General features: G+C 38.3%; 1 protein-coding gene across 1 annotated transcript in view; it reads right to left on the bottom strand.

The window, feature by feature from the left end:
- Positions 1 to 698: 698 nt before the first annotated feature.
- The window catches only part of SIAE (sialic acid acetylesterase), a 41919-nt gene continuing 18331 nt past the window's right edge, over positions 699 to 24286 (bottom strand). Inside the window, exons 4-10 of the mRNA XM_021000575.2 lie at positions 22033 to 22171; positions 20559 to 20742; positions 18908 to 19017; positions 18680 to 18813; positions 4181 to 4335; positions 3396 to 3591; positions 699 to 1529 (exon numbers count right to left, since the gene is read on the bottom strand). Of these exons, the coding sequence (XP_020856234.1) occupies positions 1311 to 1529; positions 3396 to 3591; positions 4181 to 4335; positions 18680 to 18813; positions 18908 to 19017; positions 20559 to 20742; positions 22033 to 22171 (1137 nt within the window). The 3' untranslated portion in view covers positions 699 to 1310. The remainder of the gene's footprint in view (positions 1530 to 3395; positions 3592 to 4180; positions 4336 to 18679; positions 18814 to 18907; positions 19018 to 20558; positions 20743 to 22032; positions 22172 to 24286) is intronic.

Raw genomic sequence — 24286 nt, 5'->3', positions numbered from 1 at the left:
ATCTTTTCTGCCTCTTCCCTGGAGACAGTACTAAAGTCTGGGCTTTGATCACCCTATCCTGCCTCTAGTTTCTTTGTTCTTAGACTACCATTCTGGTCTAGACATCACTAGGTAGTGACGAGAACGGTTTCCTTGGTCTTGCTGCATGAGCTAACTAGTCTCAAGCCTCCACTGCCTACTCCAAACTTCTTACAGCAGTCCTACAGATTTACCATCTTAACAATCCTGATAGCCAACAGCCTTGATCCCTGTGTATTCCACACACTCTGTTTATTCTGAACACCACCAAATAAGATGGGATACTTTCCTTATTTCAGTAGTACAATTTCTGCTAAAAACAGAGATTAGGAATAAATACAGTATTCTATCATTCATCAGATTGCTTTAAATAGTACTTGATAAAACCTGGCTTAATAAGGTTTTAAGTTAACTGGTAATATATATAAGAAGTATCTAATCTATGGTTTGAACAGGGTAGTAGAAAGAACATTATATTTGGAATCAGAAGACCTGGGTTCAAATCCCACCTGACTTGCTTAGCTATGTGACTGTGGGCAGCCTCACAATTTCTTCATCTGTAAAACACGAATGATACAAGGGTTATAAGGAAAGTATTTTATAAATCTTAAAAGCACCACATAAGTTGATATTAAAGTACAGATTTCTAATAAAGTAGGCAGATATAAGAAAAAATACCCTAGGGTAACCAAAATAACTTTATTTTTATATTGCTTATCTATCTTAAAGCTTTGCCTTATTTTAAAAACATAACATACAAAACCCCAAAATTTGGAGACAGATAAATTAGGTGATAATTTCACTTTAAAGCAAACCATTTTTCTTAAATATTGGGCTTTCCTACAGCATTTAAATTAAACAGTGCCTCCCAAACTATTTCTCACAAAGTGAATGTGAAAAACTTTTATGAGAAAATATCAACAATAGTGATACTTTCTATCTAAAATATTAAATCTGCTCAGTTCTGGCTGGTTGGTTTTTGTTTTTTAAGGCAGTCAGGGTTAAGTGACTTGCCCAGGATCATACAGCTAGTAAGTATCTGAGGTCATATTTGAACTCAGGTCTTCCTGACTCCAAGGCTGGGTGCTCAATCCATTGTGCCACCTCAGTGCCTCTCTGGCTAGCTTCTTAAAGGTTCCTCCCATGATTGTTTATAGAAAACCAGACCAGAATTTAAGACCTGAGCATTTCATCCAGTATCTAATCAAAGCTAAATTAAGATGAAATCTCAACCCAAATCAATTATTCTTTTTCATTCCCTCTCCTCCCCAAATTTTGCACGGCCAGGAGTCTTAACTTGGAATGACTGTGATGAATGGTGGGGCTGGCAGGGCACTGCTAGGATTGTAAATGGGACACTGTTTGTATTCACATGGCCATGTACTCCAGGCATAGCGGAGAGCAGTCACAGTGCCACGACAGCAATCAATTTTAAGGGCTAGAGTCTGGGAGGAGGAGTTGCCCATAGGGACTGGAATCCACTTACACTGATGGTCATTGCAGCATGAGATCTGAAACAAAAACAGAACCAGTCAGATAATCAGATTTGGTCAGGTCCGATAGGTTTCACGAAATCTGAAAAGACTAGGGCTAGTTGTCCACTCAGTAATAACAGAGGAGAGAAGAGTAGCTCCTGGTCAAGAGCACATTTCTTACAATAACTAGGAATAGGAAGCAAGAAGAAAAACAAGTCTTATAGTTAAAACAACTAGAATACTCTATCCCTAGTGCACTGCACAGTAGTTGGCATATAGTCAGTGCTTTTCATTCATCCAAAAATAAAGGTTTGGAGCAGAGGCCACCACTATTGACTAGCTAGCCCCAATGGGTAATATCTAGCAAAGCTTTCATATTCAAGGCCTCAGGAACCTCAGGCAGGTGCTAAGGATGTAATTTTAGAAGTGACCCTGCTATATAAATCAAGGAAGAAAAAAGTATATTTATCACAGAAGACAGCAAACAACTGCAGTCTCTGGTTGCTTCTTAAGGAACTAAAAAAAGGATAAGGAAGGAAGAACTGGAAAACAAGGAACCTTCTTTAGGTAGTAGACTTAAGTCCCCAAATAAGAAGACTAATAGCACTGACACATAATAAATAAGCTGAAGATCAGTCCTGACCAAAACCTGTGGTTCCTAGTAAATGAGAAGATCTAAGATGAACAGAGACCACCTGGATATCACACCTAAGTCAAAAGCAGCCTTCACAAATCCTGGTCTTATCACCAGGAATTTATTGAAACACCTGCTATATTGTTAGCTACAGTGTGCTAAACACTCGGGAAAAGGACAAAAATGAAAGTCTCTGACCTCAAAAAAGAGCATGGGGTGAGGCTAAGTAAATGAAAGCCAAACATGAGCAGCTGGGACAAACAGAAATGATGATTGTGGCTCCAGAGGTGGGCAAACAAAATTTCTGTGTTTACAGAGTTTACTCTACATTTGGCATCCTCCATCTTCCCTTCAACCTTGTCCCCCATGTTTTAGTGCTTTCCTCTGTGTAGTCTCATAGGGAAGGGGGAACCTTAGAGGTCATATAGTCCAAACCCCTCATTTTGCAGATGAGGAAACTGAGGCCCAGAGAAATTAAGTGATTTGATCAAGATCACACAATAAATTATAGAGTTAGAATTTGAACTCAGGGCCTTGGACTCCAAATCTAACATTTTCATCTTTACTACTACCTCCTCCAAAGAGTGCCCTATATACCAAAATTAATGCTTCCTTCATCAAAGCCTCCATACCCCTAGGCTAGTTACGGGGGGGAAAAAAAATATGACAAACTGGGAAAAAAAAAAACATTTTATAGTTCAAAGAAAAATGGATTTAAGAATCTGAACACCTAGGTTCAAATCCTAATTGCTATTTACTGTGTGGCCTTAGACAAATCATTTCATCTCTAGGTGTCTATTTCTTCCAACTGTAAATGCTATGACTAATTGTATACTGATATAGCTAGCTAATTGTCAAATCGTAACCCACACAAGGACATTTGCATTTTAAAAGAGGACCTGATTAATACAAAATGATCACTAATGAAATTTTAAACTATCAGAGTCAGTCAAAGCACAAGGTTAATATTCCACAGTCAGGAATACCTTTAGGTACGTGACCTATAAGATAACAAAACTCATTACAATATCACAGAGAACGTGTGACTACAATTTAAATATGACCCCATTTTCTATTGTTTCCGTCCTATAAGATTTGCCTTCAGTTTGCTTACATGCTTAACTTGCTAATATTTGTCACATATGTTGTACATTCCACTTTTGGTAATAGTCCTGACCCACGGAAATGTTACAATTAAATATAAAGGACTCTGAGACCCTTGGTGAGTTTGTCAGATCTCCATCTCCAGTTGTTTTGCTATGCCTCACCTCATAGATCGTGTCATCCTGCTTCTGCACTTGGATTTTCTGGTGGTATTCAAGTTTGAGAAGCTCCTTGTCAGCTAAGAGTTCTATCTTTTCAGGCAACGGACCCTGAAAAGGAAGCATCTTCTCTCCATAAGCTACAGCACGGGCCCCCAAATGCAATCTGTAGGCCACAGTCTGCTTATCTCTAGGATGAATGCTATAAGAAAGAACATGGAAAGGAATACAGGTTTAAAGAGTTCAATGAGCTAAAAAAATAAACATCTACAGCATCTTCCAAACAGGACATAGTTGGTTGGATCTACTGGGCAGTCATCTGTAGCTCAAGACTGTTAAGCACAATTATGGTGAGTGGGATCCAAAAGGTGTGGCTTGGTGCCCTTTCTCTTTAAACTGGTGGATGGCACTGAACTGAGGGGGTGATAGAAGGATTTTATAAAAAACTTAGGAGAGGCCTCAAGCTCCCTCTCACCAAGAATTATGACTACTCCTTGGATAAGTGCATTTCAGTTCAGGTATCAAAGTAACTAGAGGGTTCTAGTTTCAACAAAGAAATTCATCTAGGTCAGCTGCTCCCCTAGGTGTTCCCCACCTCAACCTCCACTCTAACCTCAAGCCATCTGGTTTATGACTCGTATTACATTACAGTTTCCCATTTCTCCCACAACATCCTCTTTCCCAAACAGCCCTGGGCCCATTACTCTTTTCTCTCTTCAAAATGAACACTGGTGGCCATGCCTCAGAACAAAATGCTCACACATTTTTCAAGCCAAGTCCAAAATTTGTACCTCTCAAAAGGAGAATCTCTGTCACAGAGGTCCATTGCCACAGCCATGAAGGTATTGGGCATCCTCACATTGGGGACATAGCCAAGATCAGCTGTTTGGTGCCAACGGATTCTTGGGAATCCATAATCCTCCTCCTTAGACATAGTTGTAGATAACTAAATAAGAAAAACATTGTTCAAAGTAACATCCTAGGATTTCCAGATTGATAATCTTTTCCCCACTAGAAGGATTCTTTCTTATGTGACCTATCATTCAACAGTTATCACTGAGTCATGTACTTTGGAGAATGGAAAGTATAAGATATGGTCCTTTCCATATGATTAAATGCCCAATGAAAGGTACAGACAGTCCTGTGAGTTTCAAAGAAAGCAGAGGTCACTTGGGATAGAGTGGCCAAGGAAGACATCATAGAAGAATCACAGAATCAAGGAATTTTACAGTTGGAAGGGTTGGGGGGTGCTATCTTAGTCCATCTCATACCCCTCCTTTACCTGCCCAAAATGCCCAATACAACATCCTTCATGTGATTGTCTAAGCCTCTGCTTTGAAGACTTCCCACCATTTTTGGACAGCTCTACTATGTAAGAAGTTTGTCCTAATCTTAGGCCTAAAATTGCCTCTTTATAGCTTACACCCATTTATTGTTCCTAGTTTTGCTCTCTCAAGCCAAAGAGACCAAATATAAACCCCTCTTTCATATGACGGCCCTTCAAGTATTTTAAAACAAAGTGTCTTTAATTGTTTTATCTTCTCCATGCTAAACATTCTTAGTTCCTTCCGCTGATCTTTACATGGCATAAACTCAAAGCCTGTCTCCATTCTGGTTACTCTCTGGATGCTCTCAGTCATCAAACTATGACCTGAACAATAATACTTAAAATGTAGCCTAAAGAAGATTATAGAGGAACTCTACCACCTCCTTACTCCTTGAGAGATAGGACTCTTCAATGTCCAAAGCCATTTTAGAAGCCTTATCTATCACACTGCGGACAAACACTGCTGAGTTTACTGTGAACTAAAACCCCAGCTCTTTTTCAGACAAAGTACCTTCTAACCATGGCTTTTCCATCTTGTAATTGTGAATTTTACTTTTCAATACAAATGTAAGGTTTAACATTTATCCCTAGTGAGTTTTGTCTTATTAGATTCAAACCAATGTGCTAAGCCTGTCACAACATTTTTGGATCCTAGTTCTGCCCCAGCTTTGTCATTTGCAAATTTGGTAAATGTCATCTATGCTTTTATCCAAATGTTAAATGGAATAGGGCCAATCAGAGATCCCTGGTATACGCTGGAGACCTGCTAAGTTGTCTTTGAACCAATCAATCTATACAAGCACTTATTAGAGGCCCACTATGTGTCAGACATTGTGCCAAGTACTGGAGATGCAAAAGCAAAAATGAAGTAGTCCCTATCCTCAGGGAGTTTTTATTCTAACAATTACTCTTTAAGTCTAAACTTTTAACTAGAGTTCTGATTCCATCTAAATTGTATTGTCATCTAGTTACTTCTAGCTCTCTTTTCCACAAGAATAGGAAGAGATAATTTACCAAGTACTCTGCTAAAATCTAGGTAAGCTATATATGTGACATGCTGTGAGATAGAGATGTGTGTGTTTACACACACACACACACACACACACATATATTTCTATATACACACAAGGCGCCTGTAACATATACACAGATAAGTGAAATAAAGAAATTATGGAAGAGAGGGTGATCATTAGGGTTGGGAAGAATGGGGTGACGAGAAAGAGCATCACCAACTGGAGTTATCAGAAAGGTCCTATGGAAGAAGTGGCTCTCATCTCAGGAATCTTTCTGTAATCCCTCCAGTTAATGCTTTCCTCTCTTAAAAATTACCATCTCTTTATTTACCTGTGTCCATTGAGCACCAGCTTCCTGACTTTGGGGTAAGTGGAGAAAATGCCATTACATCCTGGCAGGTCTCCTGCCTCCCATGGGAAGAGGAGAAATGCCATTCCATCAAGCACCAAACCTCTCCCTTCTAAGCAAGATAAGAAAAGCCATTCTGTCAAGTCTTCAGCCTGGTTTCCTGCCTTAGGAAAAGGGGACTAATGCCACTCCTTCATTTCTCAGCATTAATCTGCTCACCTGAATTTCCTAAAGCCCTGAAAGGACTCCATCCTAAGGCCAAAGCCCTATAGACAATGAAAACCTGATTAAAATTATTAACAAATTCCAGTCATACCCTTGAGAACCCCCTATTGTCATCATTCAAACCCTATTTTCAGTCCCCTTTGCCTTACTCCCAGTACTTTAGCCCAACTGTCTCCCCACACACACACACACATACACATAAACAAAATATGCCCTACTCTAAAGCTACCCATCCTTTCCAGTGTGCTCTCTGGAACATATGTCCCATAGTTTTAAATTTTGTTTTCATCTTAAATCTTTTCCTTTCCCACTACAACTTCTATCACTGAGACCTGGCTCTGTCTTGATGATACAACCTCCCTGGCCTCCCACTTTCCAACACTGGCTGCACTTTCAGGTGGGTAAATTGGAATATTTCTTGCTCCCCATTGCCACTTCCAAGTTCTCCCTCTTATAACTATCAGTCAGTAAGCTCTCCTCTGAAGTTCATTCAGTCCCTATCTACTGCCCAATCAAAATGTTGGTAGCTGTTGAACTGACCTTCAGCACACTGCCCCCTTTCTTTCTTCAATGAGTTCAGTGCTTGACTCACAATCTTTCTCTCCTGAACTCTAGCCCTCATACTAGGGGATTTAAACATTCATGCTGATATGCCCTCAAACACTCCAATCGTACATTTCCTCAACTTAATCATTTCATATAACTTATTCCTCCACCCCACCTCATTTCCAGGTCTTTGTCTTTGCTCCTACTAATCACCCTCTTGCAATACTTTCCTTCCCTTCTTCAATTATCATCTCTATGCCAATGATTCTCAGATCTGCTTTTCCAGCCATAACCTGTCTCCTGACCTCCAGATTTACTTCCCCAACTGCCTTTTAGATATCTCAAACTGGATGTCCTGTAGACATCTTAAACTCAACATACCCAAAACTAAATTCATTGTCTTCCCCACCCCTTCACCATCTCCACCCCTCCTCCCCCGCCCCAAACCATCTCTTCCTAACTTCCTTGTTATTTTTAAGGGTGCCACCATTTCCCAGTCACTCGGGCTCACAAGCTAGCTATCACCCTTAACTCCTTACATCCCCCCCATCTATATCCAATCTGCTGCCAAATCCTGTTGATTTTATCTCTCACATATACCCCCTTCTCTCATCTGACACTGCCAATACCCTCATGCAAGCCCTTATCACCTCACACTTGGACTACTGCAATAGCCTATTGGTTGGTCCTCCTACTTCATGTGTCTCCTCACTTTAGTCCTTCCTCTACTACACTGTCAAATTAATACTCCTAAAGAGCAGATTTAACCATGTCACACACACACACACTTAATAAAATCCAGTAGCTCCCTGTCACCTCTAAGATAAAATACAAAATCTTCTGTTTAGCACTTTAAAAACACTTCCTGATCGCCTTCTATCTTTCCAGTCTTCTTACACCTTACTCCCCACTATGTACTCTACAATCCAGTGACTCTGGCCTTGTAGTTCCTTGAACAAGATACTCCATCTCCAGACTCTGGGCATTTTCATTGGCTGTCCCTCATGCCTGAAATATTCTTCCCTCTTCATTTCTACCTCCTGCTTTCCTTGGCTTACTTCATCTCATCCTCTAAAGAAGCCTTTCCTGATCCCCCCTTATGCTGGTGCCTTAATTTCAACTTATCATATATATCTTGTCTCTACATAGTTTTCCCCCCAACAAACTTTAAACTTCTCAAAAGCAGAAATTGTCTTTTACCTTTCTTTGTATCCTGTGTGTATTCTTTAGTGCTTGCATCACTTTATTCCTCTCCTCCAGCTCCATCTTGTTAGTAAAACATGTTATACTTAAATTACAATACTAGTATACCAGTTTCAACCCCACTGGACAATCTCCCTGATGCATTAACCATAATATTCTAATCAGTATCTGGTAGATCAAGTCATAATCAGGAACAAAACCTGCATTTCTTATCTCCCCAACATTTGACCACACTGCCTTAATTCCATTTCTCCTTTTATCTGCCCATTCACAAAACTACATCATAAAAGGAAAGTACAGAGTCATCTATTCTCCTCTTTTTTCTTAGTCTGTAATCATCTGAAACCATCCCTGCAAATATGAAGCAAATATATGGCAAACTGGAGTTGTCTACTACCCTCAGTCAGGAAGAAAATTGAGAGTCCCTAGAAAACCACTGAGGATCTCTTTATATTATGTAGATATAGAGATGGTCCCACCTTTCTTATAGAAATTAATTAGATCACAAGTCAGCATGGATACTATCAGGAAACATAGTTAAATCAGGATATATGATATTGAGTTGTTTGTTTTTGTTTTTGCTTTTTTCCCCCACTACTAAAAAGCTATAAAAGTAAACTGTGTGAAAACCAGGAAATCCAAGTCTGAAGGTCCTGTGAGTGATGATGGTCATAGGATTGTACCCCTGCATTGGAAATTCACAGCAAGGATTCAAGCTCTATGTTTTGGTACCTCTAAGTTACTCTGAGCACACTGACCTTCACTGCTTCAGGTCAAGCCCAGAGTAATTAAATTAAGACTAAGGAAATGTTTCCTTATTCCAAAGACATTCCACCTCTACTGTCACCCACACACACCGAGACTATAATCATTCCTGCTAAGCATTTCGCCCTAGCCAAATGAGTTATTACACAATTTCACTTGCAGAAAACAAGAGATGCTGCTGTGAATTCCTACTACCCTTGATTCTCCATGATAATATACCTCGATTACACTACTATAGTCTAGCCACAGGGAGGCACCAGCTCCTCTGCTTCTGGAGCCAAAAGGACATTTTCTCAAGCCTAGACATTAAAGGTCTTGCCCATACTATAAAGATCAGTTGAGGTATTGTTGCTTTCCATAATAAAAGTCCACCAAAGTGTACAAATGGCTACATTTGGGAGAACCCACATAAATAACAACTATATTTTGTCAGTATAAAAGCCTCCCCAATTCCCAAAGGTATGGGATTTCCTAAAGTTTAAACCTTTTAAACTTCCCTAAATCTCAAGAATTATGTAAGAGCCAAGGTGGCTTCATGTGAGGATGAAAACTGGAATGTGGGTGCAATTGCAGGAAGTGAATTATTAAAGAGAAAGTAAAAATGGAACAGTAATAGCTCCAAAAGATCAAAAATAAACAACAGGGACAGCCAAGCACAAATAAGTCAGTCACAAAGCAAAACTAAGAACCGATTTTGTTTCAGGTTTTTCCTGACCTGTCACAGATTTATTGCAGGAAAGAAGACTAATGTATGGGGAAATGATAGCACACGCCATCAGATGGGAAGGAAGATCCCGATGCAGAATCTGAAGGATCAAAAATATTTATATAATATTTCAGAATATGGAACATGGGATGATGGGATTTTGATACTAGGAGAAATCTTGCTACCTAATACAACTCATTTTACAGATGAGCAACTTCTCAGCCACTGCTGCCCTCACTAATACCCTAGATTAGCACTGTACTATACAGACGGTTCTTGCTTTACTAAATTGGCATTATACAAATTTGACTTTACATAAAGAATTCTGAAAGAAATCCACATTCCAAAAAAACTCTTATGCTAACTTTAGTGTACAGTACTGTGCTCTCTCTCTGCTCCCGCCCCTCAGCCACCATTCTGAGCGCCCCCACCCCCACCAAAATAAAAAGCCCCCCCCAAAAAAACCCTCTAAGTGAAAGCAGAAGAATCAACATGTGAAGAGACTGCCACCACCAGCAGATTGGGGTGGGGGGTTGCCTTGAGATCTCCAGTGCTGAGAGAGGAGACCTTTGTTCCCCCATCCCTCGTCAGGCTCCCTGTGTCCGTCTTCTCCCCATTAGCAGGCAAATTAGCATTACATAAAAATCTCTTTATGTAGAGGTCTGCAGAACAGCCCACTTACGTACAGCAAGAACTGTATATAGTAGAAAGAAAACTAAATATGGAATCCAAGGACTTGAGTGCAAATCCCAGCTCTGCCACTTACTATTTATGTAAGATCTACCCTGCAAGTCCCCTAAAGTCTCTGAGCATGTTTCCTCATTTGTAAAATGAGGTGGGTGGACTATATCTCTAAGGTCCCTTCTAGCTCTACAGCTGTAATCCTCCCCATCCCAATTCTAAATTGTCCTGCATACTATGACCAGCTTAATTTTCCTTAAAAACTGCTTTTATCGTATCACTCTGATGGAAAAACCTCTATGACTTTTTATTGACTATAAGATGAAGTAAAAAATTTTTAACCTGACATTCAAGGTCATCAACAATGTGACCTCTACCTTTCCAGCCTCTCTTGATACTCCCTTCATTTTCAAGCCAAACTTGTTTATTCCCTTGTACCCAAAACATGCCTCATTCATTTTCTACTTCCACACTTTTGTCCATTTTGTTTTCCCAGTCTAGAACAGAAAACCAATTTTACCTTCTCTCCATTTATCTATTTTACACATCCTCTCTAAAGTCTAGCTCAGATCCAATCCTCCATGAAACCTTCCCTAACCATTCTTGATTATCCTAAAAAGCCCTCCCTTCTTCTGAACTTCTGTATCAATTATTGTCTATAATATTCACTTGCACTTATATGCTACTGTTATACTATTACTTATCTTTTAAGTTAATTTCCTATATTCCTAAATAAAATATAAGCTCCCTCACATTAGTCACCTTTCTGTATCCCCTGTTCACTGCACAGTAATGTTACAATAACATTCAAATTATATTAAGTATTATTTTATATTTAGTATTAAATGAAGTATAAAAAGGTTAAGTGACTTATCCAAGGACCCCTAACTATTATGGCGGAGCTAGGACTAGCAACCAAGTCTCCTAAACTCCCAGGCCAAGGCTCTTTCCAAAAGACAATAACAGAAATTATTTATTGGCATGACATCCAGCTATGCTGTTACCCTGATTCAGATCCTAGGGATTAAAATCTCTAATGTACATATACATGACTTAAGGGAGAAGTACGTGGGGTAAACCAAGTCTTAGACAGCCAGGTGGACAGAGTGCTGACCCTGGGGTCAGGAAGACTCATCTTTGTGAGTTCAAATCTAGGCTCATACACTTACTAGCTGTGTAACTCTGGACAAGTCACTTAACCCTATTTGCCTCAGTTTCTTCATCTGTAAAATGAACCTGCAGAAGGAGATGGCAAACCACTCCAGTATCTTTGCCAAGAAATCCCCAAATGAGGCCACAAAGAGTTAGACATAACTGAAACTCAACAACAACAACTAAGTCTAACTACAATATCCAAAACTAGTGATAAGAGCTTAGACTAGAACTTTCAAGTGAACAAAACAACTGTGGTCCAAGTCAAAATGAATGTAAGGAAGGAATGGAAAAAGAACATACAGGAAATTTAAGTGTAAGGAGGATCTATAAAAAAAAAAATCATTCTCCAAAAAAAGGATGTTGTGAAATAGAACAAAAGAGATTGGAAGATGGTGAGAAAAAATAACACCGTGGGATCCATTGGAATAAAGTCTAATTCAGACATTAATTCTAGTCTTTTTATACATCTTATGTCTGTTACCACCAAGTGGATGTATAGGTTTCTCTGTTGAGATTTTTTCCATCTCTTTATAGAATAATAAGATTAATAAGGTTGTAAAACAGTTGGCATATATATTTCCCAGCCAACAAGGACTAGGAAGGATGGACATCAACCTTTTTTTGATTGATATTTCTGTTTTAACTTTGATAAAGGCAGAGAAGAAAGTGAGGGAAAGTGTTCAGGTTCCATCTGGCCCATTTGAAACTAAGGTGGGAGGTTTCAGATTCCTTGAAAATAAAAAGGATCTGAACTTGGAAAAAGGCTATAAAAAGGAGGTGATGAAAAAAGCTTGTATAACAATCAGATGTCCTCAATAAGCTCAAGAACATTCCAGCATACAGAAAATGGACACCGCAGGGTATTAGGTATACCCAGGCTAGATCCTCAAATTATTGGACAATTAAGACCTAAGATGTAAAACTGGCCTTGGAGAAGAACTAGAAATTTCATTCATGGTCCTAGTGATCCTGTAATTCTTTGAGGGGGACAGTATGTTCAATAAAATTGAGACTATTCAAAAACAATCCCCTCAAGTAGATTAGAAATCACACCAAGCAGGGGTTCTTTGCCCAGGGAAATGATCCAGGCCCAAAACAGAGTTCCCAAGGCAGCTACAAGCTCCCAAGTCTAGTCTTGAAGACTAGAGTCAAAGGAGTCCCACTATGTCAAATATTATTCACACTATAGATAGGAAGGTAATTTAAGTGTCCTACATGTTTTATCCCAAATAGATAACCAACAACCCTCAGATGCATAACCTTATATATTACTAAGATATTTAAGTTATGCTGGAAAATTGAGTGCTGAAAACAGGAGAAAAAAATATATAAAGAAACACTGCACGTATAAAGTAAAGCTGAGATATATGCAGAAAACAGCTTTTGGCAAAATATAACATCCATTCCTTTAAAAAATGCCAGAAAGCATAGAAATAAATGGAGCTTTCCTTAAAATGATAAGTAGTATCTATCTAAAATCAATAGCAAATACTATCTGTAATGAGGATAAGCTAGAAGCCTTTCCACTAAGATCAAGGGTGAGGCAAGGATGTCTATTATCATCACTACAATTCAACACAGTATTGTACTAGAAATGTTAGCTATAGAAATAAGACCTCAATAAAAGAAATTGAAGGAATAGGCATAGGCAAAAAGGAAAGAAAACTATCACTTTTAACTGATGATATGATGATTTACTTAGAGAACTCCAGATAGTCAACTAAAAAACTAATGAAAACAGTTAAAAACTTCGGTAAAATTGCAAGATATAAAATAAACCTACACAAATCATCTACGTTTCTTTATATCACCAATAAAACCCAGCAGAAAGAGAAAGATAAATTTAAATTCCATTTAAAATAACTACGAATAGTATAAAATACTCGGGAACCTAGCTGCCACAACACATACAGGAACCACACGAACACAATTATAAAACATTCCTCTTACAAATACATATCTACATAACTGGAGAAGTATTAATTGCTCATGCAGGTTAAGTCAATATAATAAAAATGACAATACTACTTAATTTACTTATTCAGTGCCATACTAAACAAACTACCAAAGAATTACCTTATAGAGCTAGAAAAGTAATAACAAAATTCATCTGGAGGAACAAAAGAACAATATCAATGAAAGGGTATCAATGGGGGGAGGAATGGGAATCTGAGATCTGGTCCTAGAAGTAACAGATCTCAAACCATGCTACAAAGCTGTAATCATCAAAACAATTTGGTACCAGGTAAGAAATGGAAAGGTAGAAAAATGTAATAGATTAGGTACATAACATACAGAAGCAAATGAGCACAGCAATGTAGTATTAGAAAAACCCAAAGATCCCAGGTATTGGGGCAAGAACTCACTATTCAACAAAGACTGGGAAAACTAGAAAGCAACCTAAGAGAAACGAGACCAACAGAGCAATATCTAGACCAATATCTCACACCATCTACCAACATAAGCTCAAAATGGGTACATGATTTAGACATAAAGGGTGATGTCATAAGCAAATTAGTGGAGCATGGAAGAAATTATCTGTCAGGTCCATAGATAGGGAAAGAGTTCATGAGCAAACAAAAGATAGGGAGGTTCAATGGCAGTAAAATGGGTCATTTTGATTAAATAAAATTTTAAAGTTTTTACACAAAGACCATGCAGCTAAAATTAGGATAAGAAAAAAATCTTCGTAGCAAGTTTATCTGATAAAAGTCTCATTTCTAAGACATATATGGTAGTAAGTCAAATTTATAAGAAAGGGCGCCGTTCCCAAAATAAAAAGTCAAGGATACAAATAAGTAGCTTTCAGAAAAATTTAAGCTATTAATAGTGAGATGGAAAAATGCTCTAAATCACTAATAATTAGAGAAATGCAAATTAAAACAACTCTGAGGTACCACTCTGTACCCATCAGATTGGCAAAGATGACAAAAACGAAAAATTAAAAATCCTGGAAAGGCTGTGGGAAAACAGGTACACTAATGCACTGCTGGTGGAACTATAAATTAGCCCAACCATTCTGGAAAGCAACTTGGAACTATGCCTAAAAAGCTATTAAACTACGCATACCCTTTGACCCAGAAATACCATTACTAGGTATATATCCTTTAAAGAGGAAAAGGACTTATGTATACAAAAATATTTATAGCAGCTATTTTTATGTGTCAAAGAATTATAAACTTAGGGAATGCCCATCAATTGGGGAATTTCTAGCTGAACAAGTCATGGTATATGAATGTGATAGAATACTACTGTGTGCTACAAGAAATGATGAATGGGATTGTTTCAGAAAAACCTATGCAAAATTAAGTGAATCAAACCAGCCTAACAGTTTATACAATAAATTGTAAAGATAATCAATTTTAAGCAACTCTAATCAATACAATGACCAGACACAATTCTAAAGGACTCAATATGAAACACGACATCCAACTCCAAATAGATTTGATGGACTCATATTATAGCTTGAAGCATATGTTCTTCTCTTTCTTTCTTTTTCTTTATTTTTATTAGATATGGCTAATGTAGGAATTAATTTTACATGACTATACAAATTTGTAATGGGGAAAAAAATTTTTAAATAAAGTAAAGCTGAGAAACCTTGAGGAAAAAGAAGTAATCTAGTTATCCTATTTTAGAAGCTGCTGCTCAAAGGATATATGTTTTACAAGGGAGAAGAAATAACTTATTCAAAGGAAAGTGAACAAGTGAAAATTAAAATATCAAGGAATACTAACTATGGGATAACCAAAACAAGAACTTTCTTGGGAAAAATTAGAAATATCTAGCAATCAAGTATCTTCTTGTTAAAGAAGAAAGATATTACATATATATGTATTGTAAAGGCTGCTTAAAAAGATAAGGATTTGAGTGAAAGAGGTACATGTGATCAGTAGAACTGAAGTAGTAAGGAAAAAGGAAACCTTTATTAAGAAAACTGGGGATAGCTAATGTAGGTATATGAAAGATAGGGTCATTGTGGTTTATTGTTACCATTTTCAAGATCACATTACTGAAATGTGATTATAAAAATTAACAATGCAAAGGGAAAGGACCTACCAGTACCAGATCTCAAACAATACTACAAAGCCATAACCATCAAAACAATTTGGTACCAGGTAAGAAGTAAAGAGGTTGATCAGTTGGAATAGATTAGGTATACAATACCAAGAAGCAAATGAGCTCAATAATCTAGTGTTTGATAAATCCAGAGATCCAAGATGTTCAACAAAAACTGTAGAGAAAACTAGAAAGCAATCTAACAGAAACTAGATACAGACCAACATTTAACTGTACCAAGATAAGTTCCAAACAGGTACATGATTTAGACATAAAGAGTAACATTATAAATTATAGTAGCATGGAAGTAATTCCCTTTCAGATTTATGGAAAAGTGAAGAGCTCATGACCAAACAATACACAGAGAAGGCCACAGAAGTAAAATGCACAATTTTCGTTATCGAAAACTAAAAAGTTTGTACACAAGCAAAACAAATGCAGCTAAAATTAGAAAAGTGGGGAAATGGGGAGGGAGCACTGTTCAGCAAGTTTATCTGCCTTATTTCTAAGATGAACAGGGAACTGATTCCAATTTATAAAAAATAAGAGTCATTCCCCAATTGATAAATGGTCAAAAGAATATGAGCAGGCAGTTTTTGGAAGAAGAAATTCAAACTATCAATAGCTAGATGAAAAATAAAATGTTCTAAATCACTAATTAGAGAAATACAAATTAAATCAACTCTGAGGTATCTTCTCACATCCATCAGACTGGCAAAGTTGACAAAAAAAGGAAAATAACAAAAGCCTAAGAGGCTGTGGGAAAACAAGTACATCAGTGCACTGTTGGTGGAGCTATGAACTAGTCACAGCTCACAATTTTGGAAAGCAATTTGGAACCATGTCCAAAAAGCTATTAAATTACCTTCTGACACAGTGACACTACTACTAGGTCTGTATACCAAAGTGATTTAAAAAAGAAGAAAATGCACAAAATATTTATAGCAGCTGTTTTTGTGGTGGCAAAGAAATAGAAGCTGAAGAGGTGCCCATCAATTGGGGAAATGAAATTAAGTGAACAAGCATTTATTAAGTGCCTACTATGTGCCGGGTACTGTGCTAAGAGCTTTACAAATATTATTTCATTTGATCCTCATAACAACCCTGGAAGGTAGGTGTTATTATTGTCCCCATTTTACAGCTGGGAAAAGTGAGGCAGAGAGAAGTTAAGTGACTTTCTTAGGATCATACAGCCAATAAGTGTCTACAGCCAGATTTGAGCTCAGGTCTTCCTGAGTCCAGGCTTAAGTGCTCTACATTGCACAACTTAGTTGCCTGAACACATGACAGTATATTGAATATGATGGAATACAACTAGACTGTAAAAAATGGCAGCTAAGTGGCACAGCGGATAGAGCATCAAGTCTAGAGTTAGAAAGACTCCTCTTCACAAGTTCATATCCAGTCTCAGACACTTACTAGCTGTATGAACCTGGGCAAATCCCTTAACCCTGTTTGCTTCAGATCCTCATCTGTAAAATGAGCTGGAGAAGGAAATGACAAACCACTCCAGTATCCTTGCCAAGAAAACCCTAAATGGGGCCAGGAAGAGTTGGACATGACTGAAAAATGACTCAACTCTTTTCAACTGTAAGAAATGAAGGGGATGTTTTCAGAGGAACTGATGGAGAATGAAGTCAGCAAAACCAGGAAAAGAATTTATATAACAGCAATATTATAGGACAAACAACTTTGAAAGACTTAGAAACTCTCATCAACCCAGTGAAAAACCACAATTCGGAGAAGTTATGATGAAACATGTACCTACCTCTAGACAGAAAGGTGATGAATACACACGCACAAACACACGGAAACACACACACACACACACACACCCCACTACAATTTCTACCAGAAGCAGCAGCAGTAAGGAGGGAAAAGAAAGTAAATAAATAAATTTCATCATTTTAAGAATCCCCATTTATATGCCTTTCAAGAATCATCTTTTTGGGGCAGCTAGATGGCGCAGCGGATAAAGCACCGGCCCTGAAGTCAGGAGGACCTGAGTTCAAATCTGCCCTCAGACCAAACACCTGACACTTACTAGCTGTGTGACCCTGGGCAAGTCACTTAATCCCAATTGCCAAAAAAAAAAAAAACATCTTTTTAATTTAAAAAAATCCAATGAGGGCAATTATTATCATAAATGTAAAAGTACTTTTAGCTTATAGGAGGGAAGATACCAGACAAAGGGAATATAATTCTTCTAACTGTAGCATGGCATAGCCTTAGAACCAAGAAAACCTGCATGCAACAGATACAGACTACAGTGAGCAGAACCAGAAAAACAATTTACACCAAAAAATGGAGGGAACAATAGTGTAAAGACAAACAACTCTGAAAGACTTAAGAACTTTGATCTTACATGTAACTGGGGAAAAATAAGATCTGAAATTTAAAAAAAAAATCTGAAAATATAAAAAAAAAAGAACTTTGATCAATGCAATGACCAACCATGATTCCAGGGACCCCTTTTTCTTAATAACTTCAGTTTCATGCTACCCACTTCCAGACAGAGATGTGATAGATACAAGAAACAAAGATATACATTTCTGGATATAGCCAATCTGGGAATCTGATTTGCTTCATTATGCACATTTGTTACAAGGATTTAGTTTGTTTGTTCCGCCCTTCCCCCCCCCAATGTGTGTGAGGGGTGAGAGGGAAAGAAAATAAATACTTGAAAACGAAAGGTTTGGTTTATGTGGTCCTGGACAACTCATTTAACCTGTCAGTGCTCTAGGCAACTTTTTAAGACCAAAAGTCGCAGAGAAGCTGCCAGCCTGCATTGGTAGGGTTTCCTTATCCAGGTGTTACTTATATCAATAAAATCACAGGTCTCTCCCTATCTCTATTACCTATAATTCTAGAATACAGAAGAACAGTCAGAAAAGGAAAGAACATAAAACTTGGATAAAACCATTCCCTTCTCCAAAAATGAAATAGAAAACTTCTTTGCCACTGAATGTGTTCAAGCATAGAAATGGATACACATTTGTCTAGCATGTTGCAGAGGAAAATCTCATAATCAGTGGAAGGTTGTACTATATGAGCTGTAAGATCACTCCCAATTCTAAATCTATAACTCAATTTCCCCATGTGTGAATTGGGGAAAAATAAACGTTGATCCTTGCTTCCTTTACCAGCTGATTACAAAGACAAAGGAAAAATGGTCTATTGAGCTCTAAAAAACAGATCAATATAATGCGTCACCACATAGGTATCACTATAAACTCCTTTTCTTTCCTTCCTGCCACATACTTGCACAAACCCAAAAGGGAAAAGTCGCTGTGTCTGCCCTTGAGAGCCATAATGGAAAGCCTGGCGCCAGTCTTCAATGAGAGCAGGAAAGGTGCAGTTGTATAGATCAGTGTTATAGTTTGCATTATTCTCTCCTGAAAACAATAATAAATGTAAGGAATGAGGGACAATCCTGTAAGTTTAGAGGTAAGAATTAACAGTAGCCTAGATACTAGCCTAGATACTTACCCTGGTACCATACCACTCCTTTTAATGTCATATTGAGTAGTGGATGGATCATTGAATTCCAAAGTATGGAGTGATCAGTGGGGCCAGCATGTAGACTGGGGAAAGTAATCCTGCAATTAATGAGATACAATTAGATCACCAGTCATTGCTTAGATGAAAACCTCTCCAATTTTCATTTAGGTGCTATTTCCTATTTTAAAAAGTATTAGCTCTCCCAGGGACTTTTAGTACAAAGGAAAATTGAGCCACAATTTCATGTAAAAGGAAAATGAAAAATCTCTATCCTATGTGGAAAAATATTTTTTCTCAGAAACCTAAAAAGTTTTCAAAATATTAGACCATATCATGTAACTAGTGGTATAGGAGCAATTATAATCATCATAAAATTTGAAGAACTGAGATCTCCAGTTAACATGACATCTTGCTCTGTGTCACCACAGACATAGGAAGAAGTTGGCAGAGTGTTTGTAAGACTCTATTTCCTGATCTAATACTCCTACCATACCCCAACCCAAACCTTCTGTTCCAGTCAAGGTAATAACCTTCATTCTCTCATAATCCGAGCCTTTGAACAAAATGTTATAAATATACTAAATAATCTCCCCAAACCCTACTAATCATACAGCATCTTTTCCTCCCTTTAAGCAATCCAAGGTCCATCTCACTTCCAGTCTTCCCAAATCTTCTGATCCATTTCCAACACCTATCAACACAATGTCTGAACTACCATCCCCTCAATGTACTTTTATATTTATACATATTTCTGTTGATTTCCCCAACAGTAAGCTCGGTAATAACAAAGGCTGTGTCTGTTCTTAATAAACATCCCAAGTGTCTAATAAACAACAAAATTACCTTATGCATGTATATATAGCCTTATTGACTGACTTCCTAAGGAAAACTATGATCTTCTTCCCTATGTGACTATAGCGCATATTCTCTCCCAGATCTTTGAATCATCTTGGGGGAACCCAAGAAGGGTCAGTATTCTGGATGCTTTCAAGCCAAGTCAACAAGTGTTTATTAAGTGCTTACATGTGCTAGGCACTGTGCTAAGCTCTAGGGATATAAAGAAAGACAAAAACACCATACCTGCCATAGAAGTCTCATATTTTAATATGGAAGACAACATGCAAACAACTACATACATATGATGTAAATGGAAGGTAATTTCAGAGGGAAAACACTAGCTGAGGGAGGAGAAGATTAAGGGCTCTTGTAGAAGGTAGGATTTAAGCCTTGAAAAAAAGCTAGGAAGCAAAGGTGAGGAAAGAAAGCATTCTACACATGGGGAATGAGTAAGGAGATATAGTATCCTGTTCAAGGTATAACAAAAAGACAAGTGTAACTGGATCTCAGAGTAGAATCCAGTATAAGAAGACTGGAAGGGCAGGAAGGAGCCAGATTACAAAACAGTTTTAAAAACCAATCAGAGGGGGCAGCTAGGTGGCTCAGTGGATAGAGCACTGGCCCTGGAGTCAGGATGACCTGAGTTCAAATCTGGCCTCAGACCAAACACCTGACACTTACTAGCTGTGTGACCCTGGGCAAGTCACTTAACCCCAATGCCTAAAAAAAAAAGGCAAAAATCAAAACAAACAAAACAAAACAAAACAATCAGAAGATTTTATATTTGAGCCTGATTTCTTACTGTTTCTCTTCCTTTGGGACTCCACAGGCTTGCAGTGACCGCCAAGATGACCAGGCTTCTATAGGTGTTCCACCCCAGCTAGAGGAGACCAGCCCAATGGGATACTTAAGAATATCATACAGATAGCGCCCAAACAGCCAGCATACTGCTGAGTAATAGGTAAAATTCCCATGGCCCAGGTTTTCTGTCCAGAGAAATAGTGAAAGGAAAATAATCAGAGAAAATGGGGACGGATACAAACCTCACCAACTATAAGAAGTCTGGATAAGAGGTAAAGGAATCATAAAGAGGGGACAATGAGATAAAAGTTTAGTCACCCTTTCAAGTCTTCCTTTCCAAAACTGTTCAAAGGTAAGCTGTTTGAGGAACAGGTAAGAGACATTCACCCTGCCTCCAAAAATCATCACCCATAAGTTTTTATTCATTTTTCTTGTCCTTGTCAACAAGTAATATGATTTCCTCTTTCAATCTTTCCCAAGGAGTAATCTTTAAGAAACAGAAAAATGTATCATAGAATCTTAAGAATTTTTAGAACTAAAATCTCACTGAAATTTTAATTCAGTTCATCACTGGATTCTAAGTTGAAAACATTAAGCATTAATACTTGATTCCATTTAACATCTCTAATACGTGTTCTCATAAAGAGGATATAAGAATCTCCATCTAGAATATTGTTAAATGTCAATGTTTTTCATTCAGTTTTATTTAACATATTTTATTTATTTTATTAAATACTTCTCAATTACATTTTCTAAAAATTTTAACATTCATATTTTAAAGTTTTGCGGTCAAAATTCTCTCCCTCCTTCCTGCTCCTTCTTCTCAATTTAGTCTTGAAAACAATCACTCATCCAAGGATCTAAAACACTGTAGCCATAAGTTTTCTTAAAGCTTCCTATATCACCTATAAGCTCAACAAAATTCAAGAATTCAGGTCCCCTCTGCAATAGAAGAGAGGCAAAGAAACCAAAGGCCCCTTTCCCAACCACTCCCATACTTCTTTTTTCCCTCTGTGCCACCCACATTCACTTCCATTTGGTTCTACTACCTCCCTAATTGTAGCAGAACATAGGTAAGAGGGAGACCAGCTAGGGAAGTAAGTATGGTCTGTTTTTAAAAATTCTCTCCAAAAAATTATTTCTCCTTTTTAGAGATAAGATAGCTAAAGTACACATAGAGAAGAGATTTGGAATTTAGATGAGATTATTTGTACAAGGAACACAATCCAATGCTTCAAATGCCAATGCAGCCCAACATACTCATTTATATCACAATGAAAAGCTATCACCAAAATGTTTTGGTATGTGGAAGTCTCCTAGTTCTTCCTTAGCATTAGGCCTCTGCTACGTTGGGGAACAGTGAATGAAGACCATGCCTGAGATCAATGAGGGTAAACCACATCATGGAAGCAAAATACTGCTCCAGGTATCAAATCAGTGTAGAAGAGATAGAGATATTCTCAGAAGTTACTTACTTGGGGTAGGCAGAGACCATGGCAAATCAATTGAAGTAAGGTCCTCTAGCTCCTCCTCTGCCTTAACAAGAGCAACTGTAAGGATGCGGATAAATGGATAGGCAAAGGCCTTCATCTCCTCCTCGGAAGCATTAAAAATCTAGGTATGAACAGGTATGAATCTTTTATTAGGCTGGTGGGTAACTAAAATGCATTCTTACTATCTCACCAAACTGCAAACGCTAGTTTGGGAAGCTAAGAGGACACAGTTTGGGGCAAAATACCAAAAAAGTAAGACCACAAAAGGTGCTTCCTGAAAGGACAGCATGTTCTAATTGCACAAGTTAATATATAAAACATTATCAATATTGAAGGCAGCAAGACATGGATGGCTGAGGGACGTCTTAGATAAAAATGCGTATGTTTTCCTAGATAATTTATTCATTAAATTTACTAGAAATTTTTCCTCTAAGAACTCATCTAAATGCTGTTCTCCTGCACCTTAACACAGTGCACTGAACATCACGGCACTTAATAAATGTTTGTTGTACTGAGACCTGAACTGTTTTGAATTTCAGGAAAAAAACTCTCCCATATACATGGCTTCTTCATAAGTCTCTCCCACCCACTTCTCCACTTCTACCCAACCCCTTCAGAATTCTCCCAGCTTCTTCAAAAACAAAGAACTAAAAGATGTATTAGGAAACATGTTTATCATTCACCTCAGGGATGAGGGGATCCAGCTGAGGTAAGTTTGCTGTTTTGGTGTGTACCAAAGGCTGGGACATTTTCCATTGGCTACTGGCCACCAAGAGGGTGCAGCTGGCCCTCCTTCCTTCCCTCCCGCCCACCACAGAGAGAGTACAGCTGGCCTCCTTGCCCACAGAGCATCGGAAACAATAGAGCAGCCAGGGCGCCCCCACAGCGTATTTCATCAAAATGGGTTGCCCTCTGAATTGCCTCCTGACTTGCCACCAAGCCTGCCACAGCCAACAGAATAGCCAGATATGAATTAAACCGTACTGAAGCCACAACAGGAGCCTCTAACCAAACTGTTCCCAGGGCTGCTCCCTGGATTTTAAGAGGGTCCCTGAGCTGCATGTGGCCTCACTGGTACACAGGTAACAGCTGCATGTGGAAAGGAGAAAGCATCCCACAAGAAATCCACATCTGCCTATTCAGGATCTTGCCTGGTAATAAACATTAGATAGTAAGAACAGGATGAAGAAGGCACTCAAAGCTTCTTCTGGCAGGGAGACTGTTTTTTTCAGCTACAAGTACCTGTGAAAATCACGTCCCTGAAAATTTAGTCCTCTACTAAAAGCACTAAGAATCTCATGCTGCTTCCATGGAAACACTGAATAAGGTCTCTCTCATTTCTCCGCTCTTTTCTACCACCCACACTAGCTTCCGCAGTGACTGGGAACTTGGGTGCTACATCGAAATGAGATGTCAGCTTGGGGAGGCAGGATAGGAGAGCCACTTGTCAGCACAAGGGGGTATGCAAAGCCTACATAGTCAGGGAAGTTATGTTCTCCTTCACTGCAGCCAGCACATGGCACCAGATCCAAAGATACGGTCTGGAAAGCTTCCTTCTCCAAACTTCTCTTTGTGTCTATATTCATGCCAAATTTCAAAATCCACAGAAAGGAAAGTGTTAACAAAGATAAGGTATTTCTTACTATACACAATGACCATCACTCCAGGATTTGGTATCCCATCTCAGCATCACTAGGCCCATTTGATAGAAGCATTTCCTTAGGGATATTGGCAGCAAACTTGGGAATAAAGAGATTTCAGGAAGATTTTCATTTAAATGACACTTAGTTTCCCTGCTGATGAAAGAGGAAGCCTACTCCATCTGCTGAGATCAGATTTCATCTCATCAAACACCTCAGTGTAATTATTTTTCTACCAAGTATTTAAATGAGGATGTAAATGAATACCAAGGTATTTGAAGTCATTAACGCCACTGCTGCAAGAAGAAAGCACCAATATATCTCTAGGGATGGGACCCTGTTCACCATCAAAGCAGCTGCTCTCCTGTGTTCATTTTGTAACCTTTATACCACATTCTTGAATTAATGAGGAAACATCAAGAGTCGATTTCCATGGAGAATCTAGGCATGGGGTCTGTGTGGGGAGTTCAGGGTGAGTGAGTGAGTGTGTGTGTGTGTGTGTGTGTGTGTGTGTGTGTGTGTGTGTGTGTGTGAGAGAGAGAGAGACAGAGACAGAGACAGAGACAGACAGAGAGACAGAGACAGACAAAGAGAGA

The sequence above is a fragment of the Phascolarctos cinereus genome, unplaced genomic scaffold (genome assembly GCF_003287225.1).
Source record: "Phascolarctos cinereus isolate Bilbo 61053 unplaced genomic scaffold, phaCin_HiC Scaffold_726;HRSCAF=1367, whole genome shotgun sequence".
In the NCBI taxonomy this organism is placed as follows: Eukaryota; Metazoa; Chordata; class Mammalia; order Diprotodontia; family Phascolarctidae; genus Phascolarctos; species Phascolarctos cinereus.
Note: the sequence above shows the minus strand (reverse complement) of the source record. Positions and strands in the feature narration are given on the sequence as shown.